At 50.0% G+C, this 4,878-nt stretch overlaps 1 protein-coding gene across 1 annotated transcript; it reads right to left on the reverse strand.

Annotated features, from left to right (window-relative positions):
- Positions 1 to 532: 532 nt before the first annotated feature.
- Positions 533 to 3,257, reverse strand: OLFML3 (olfactomedin like 3). The gene is made up of 3 exons (XM_003793851.3): positions 3,012 to 3,257; positions 2,045 to 2,330; positions 533 to 1,791 (listed from the first exon to the last, which is right to left on the reverse strand). Exons 1-3 carry the CDS (start codon positions 3,123 to 3,125, stop codon positions 971 to 973), a joined length of 1,221 nt encoding a protein of 406 aa, XP_003793899.3. The 5' UTR covers positions 3,126 to 3,257; the 3' UTR covers positions 533 to 970.
- Between the last annotated feature and the right edge of the window lie 1,621 nt (positions 3,258 to 4,878).

Raw genomic sequence — 4,878 nt, forward strand, 5'->3', positions numbered from 1 at the left:
TGCTCAAACCGCAGACGCTGTGGCAGCAGGAAAATCAGAGCGGTTCAGACCAAGAAAGATTGTGCAACCCGGGCCTGGGGAAGAGCCCCGCGCTGGAGGTGGCCGTGGGGGTGTCAGTGGGGGCAGAGTCCACTTTGGAGGTGAAACCTCAGTGCTTACTAAAAACATGCATGCAGGGCTCTGGTCTCCAGGGCAGACTTCAGTAGAATTCGCATCCAGTTTCTGGCTCCAGATCTTCGGAGAATTGGAGTTGGAAGCTCTGCCCCCAGCCCTGAGTCTCTTGGCCAAAGGCACGGTGCCACTGAGGAGGATCTGGGGTAGCTGCTGTGAATGACAGTGGGTATGGCAGGAGGCCTTTCATCCAGCCCCAAGGTGGCAGGATTCCACCACTTCTTAGGGCCTCAGCAGAGGGTTCCCAGCCAAGTCTCTAAGGTGGCTTAAGGGGTGGGGATGTGATGAGAGGAAGAAAATGGAATGTAACAGGGAGAAATTTGATCGGTGGGCACCCCCAAACAAACACGGGAGAGAAATGGTGTATTTTCCATTTAATGCAAAATGTTGCAATACAAAATGATGTGGAGAAAGGGACCCTGCTGGGAGGGGCAGGGAGCGAGGGCAGAGAGGGGTAGTCTCCTCCTATTCCTCTGTCCCCTAAGTCACACAGAGGGTGAGAGCACACTTGCCTACTCCCTGGGGTGGCCCCCATACAAGGGTTGGAGCTCTGGGGCTGAGTCATCTTTAGCCTGAAATTTGTTAACACGGGGCAGGAGAGTAGAGTGAGGATTGAGGGTTTTTACTCTTTACTGCAAAAGGATTACTCAAGATCTGGGGTTCTATATGAAATTAAAGGGCTATGAGAATTTGGTGAGGATTTGAGCTGCAATTTGCCCGCATTGAAGGATGAGGAGAGGAAATTTAGTAGGAGTGTAAACATATGGAGGTGAGAGATTCCAAACACAAGCCTAGCTCCTCAAACTTCCTCCTCCTTCTGCCTCATCTCCAGCTTATAGACAATCTGGTAGCCATCATCCCAGGCATAAAGCTGGCGCTCTCGGGGGTTATAGCGGAGGCTGGCATGGGCACCGTATCTGCGGGGAAAATAAGGGAGTGCTGCCCGTTCTGGGGTGAGGGTGCCGCTAGCATCAAAGGAGCACTGGATGCGGGCCCGACTGGCAGGGCGGGTATTATAGACCACATATAGGGTCCCACAGATGACAAAGGCAGCCTCAGCATTCTCTCTGGGGCATGGCGTGTCCCACTGCTGCTCTGTGTCCAATGTCTGTGGATCTAACTTGGCTAGACACAAGTGCCTGTCATCCTCTCTGGTGGCATAGACAGCCCAAAGACCTTCCTCGTCGGCTGCCAGGTCAATGTATGTGTCTGTGGTCAGGCCATATGGGGGGATCAACCCCTCTGCTGGGAATACTGAGCTGTCCACCACCGTCCGGTTTGCAAGGTGGAATTTGATGAGCTGCAAAGTGTTCTCCAACTCTCCGCCTCCTCCAGGTCCTCCAGGAGGCCTCCGGGCATAATAAAGAAAGCCACCATACACCAGCTGCCCTGTGCCTACCCAGGGGAAGGGCACTCGGACTCGGGAAGCTTTCCGGGCAGCCATGGCAAGGGTGAAGTCACGGAGCCTTGGGAAGACAAAAGCGGTGTCATTCTGTGTCCCATCCAACACGTAGATCTTCTCTGTTGGCCCCAATGGATCCTTGGTCCACAGACCAGCAGGGCCACCAAACCGCTTCAGAATCTTCATTGATCTCACCTGAGAGATTGTGTAGCCACAGTCTGGTGGGGAAGGAGAAAAACACAGGAAACGGAAATAGAGGGAAGAATTGGATGCCTACAGCAGGACCTCCCCCAGGGCAGCTATTTGGAGAACAGTGGGCTGGGTCTCCAGAAACTCCCCTTAATGGACCAGAGATTTCTTTACTATAGATGCCAGAATCCAGAGCCACGTGGACCGGGGCAAAGTGGAAAAAATAAGCAAGGAAGAATGCAGGTTCAGAGAACGCAAGGGGCCTGCCTCCTGAACACTCACCTGTCACCATATCGTACTTCTCATTTCTTCTGCCCTTGCCTTTGGTCCCAGGGCCTCCAGTCACCTTCTCATCAAACTCTACACAGGGCAAAGCTGGGTTCTGGGTCTCCAGATAGTCAACTTCCCGTTCCAGACGGTCCACTCTCCCTGCGATGGTGTCCGCCTCAGTTCTGAGTGCCTCCCGCTCCTTCTCTGCCACCTCCAACAGCGGCAGCATCTTATTCTTGAAGTCCCGCAGCTCTGCAGCATGCCGACTGCTCTGGTCCTGGCACTGGGCCAGCCGTTCCTGAAGGGATGGGGGCCCAGGAGGGAGGCTGCGGGGTTACAACTCCCAGGCAGGGAGAGGCCCAACCAAGGGGTCAGTAATGGGAAGAGCAGACTTAGCCAGGCTTCAATGCCTCCTTCTACTCCCACGAGAAAGGAACCAGATGTTCAGAGATTCAAAATGTGCAAAAAGCCCAGCTCAGATTCACCTAGGTCCCTGCCCTGACTCCCTGTCTCCAACCTGGGCCACTGAGTCGTTTGAACCCCAGGGAGGTCTAAGTGCATGAAGGTAGAAGGGATCTCTGCTCTACTACACAATTCCCCTGTAGGAAATTAAGGCACTAAGACCTCAAATTGCTAAAAAGGGCAAGCAGCTACAGACGCTCTGGGAACCTGCAACTTCAATAGAACTGTCAGCTTTTTCTGAGATGCACCCCCACAATCTTGGCTCTCATTTTCACTCTGTGCCCTTATCTGAACTAAATCCTAGGGATAAATTACAAAGATCCATTTGCTTTGGAATTGTTGTTCTATGTGGGGAAAGAGGAAGGCTTATAATTTTGAGGATCCTCTTATTAAAAGACAGAATTTTCTGTAGGTTCTTACAGAACCCTATTTTGTCATCCCCAGACCCTTATCAAAGTAGTTGAACCAACGGAAGATGAGGTATCCTTCCAGGCTGGTCTAGAAAAGAGTTCCTCACCTCTAAGGCAGCTAGCCGGCGTTCCATGTACTCCACAAGGTGGTGCTGCTGTCCTCGAAGGTGTCCAGACCAGGACAAAAGGAACAAGATGAGGAGAGAAGAGCTGGGCCCCATGGCAGCCGGGAGAGTGGGGCCACCATAGAACTGGGACGAGTGTGCAGTGGCCTCTTCCCCTCAAGCCCGCGGGTTAGCTTGAGAGGCGGGGTGGGGGCGGGGCTTTCTCTTTCTGATCTCTGGGTCTCTCTCACTACTCTGGAATGCTTTCCCAGTCTCTTTACAACCCCCACCCCCTCCTTCCCGCCTGGACTGATCAAACACAGATGGCCCCACTGCACAGCAGCCAGAAGCCTTAACCACCTCCCGCCTAGGCTGCAGGCTCCCTTGGAGGGGAAAGAGATGGAAACATGAAGGCAGAGGCCTTTTGGGCAGTCACCCAGACCAAGGAGCTAGCTGTAGGAAGCCAAGACCCCAGAGAAAACTCAGCGAACTCCATTCCTGATTTAGGAAGAATGCTTCTGTGTTGACTTCTTAAGAAAATGACATCCTCCATTAATCCTTCCCATTCCCTGCAATAACAGAATGTATGGTTTTCCGCCTTGTTTAGTGGAAGCTGGAAGCAGAGTAATTGAGGTTTGAGGGGAGGAGGCAGGAAAAAGGCCAAGTGTTAAGTCTAACTTCTTCTACAGCTCATTGGCGCCACCTTGTGGCAAGCACCTGGTGTCATCTCTCATGATTAACGGAGAAACCAAGGTGTAGACATACACTCCATGTGGAAAATTTTACATATAGCAAGCCAAGTAGATTGAAATCACAGGGCTTTTCATCACTAAAATACAGATGTCCCCGGAGATGACCTAATTAGTACTGTGGGGACTATGCCAATCTCTCTGACTTAGCCTCAAGAGAATATAACTGATAAAAACAAAACAGGTCACCGAGAAGTTAATAAAATTAACTTGCCCACCTGGAAATGAGACAGCAGAGCCATTCTACATGGCTTTCTTTTGCCTGAAAGTGGCCAAGTTACTCTTTTACCAAAACTGAGGAATGTTCAGCAAGTTCACACTAATTTACATTAATTCATTTAGGAAGAAAACTAAAATATATACGTGTGTTTCAATCTAATTCAAAATAAATGTATTCCCACTTCCCTATTACTGAGAGAAAACAAGACTATTGATCATTACTCCTGGTTATGGTCCAAAAGGGTACTGCGATTTCTCATTTCTATATCCCACCTAAGACTGCAGGAGCTTTAAATGGAATTAATGGCCACTATAATGGCCATTTTAGAGTTGGCCTAAAACACGTGTCAAAAAAGGTCCAACAGGCAGCTCCCATAGCTCAGTGAGTAGGGCGCCAGCCATATACACTGAGGCTGGCCTAAAACAGTGACAACTACAACCAAAAAATTGCCAGGCATTGTGGCAGGCACCTGTCATCCCAGCTACTTGGGAGGCTGAGGCAAGAAAATCAATTAAGCCCAACAGTTAGAGGTTGCTGTGAGCTGTGACGCCACAGGACTCTAGCCAGTGTGACAGCTTGAGACTGTCTTAAAAAAAAAAAAAAAGGTCTGGGCAGCATCTGTGAAAAAAAATGAAGAAGAAAAAAAAGGTCCAACAATATAGCATTTATTCAGAGACTTGCAGTGAATAATCTAGGCAAATCCCTACTTCTTTATAAGAAAAAATCTTACTTACTTTAAAAAGAGAAATCTGATTAAAGGTACTCTGCCTCTGAAAAGAACCATTGCTCTAAGAGTACAATTTGAAAGGAGGGAAAAACGGCTCAGCGCCTGTGGCTCAAGCGGTTAAGACACCAGCCACATACACCTAAGGTGGCGGGTTCGAATCCAGCCGGGACCTGC

Source organism: Otolemur garnettii, unplaced genomic scaffold (genome assembly GCF_000181295.1).
Source record: "Otolemur garnettii isolate 467f Iridium unplaced genomic scaffold, OtoGar3 scaffold00073, whole genome shotgun sequence".
Taxonomy (NCBI): domain Eukaryota; kingdom Metazoa; phylum Chordata; class Mammalia; order Primates; family Galagidae; genus Otolemur; species Otolemur garnettii.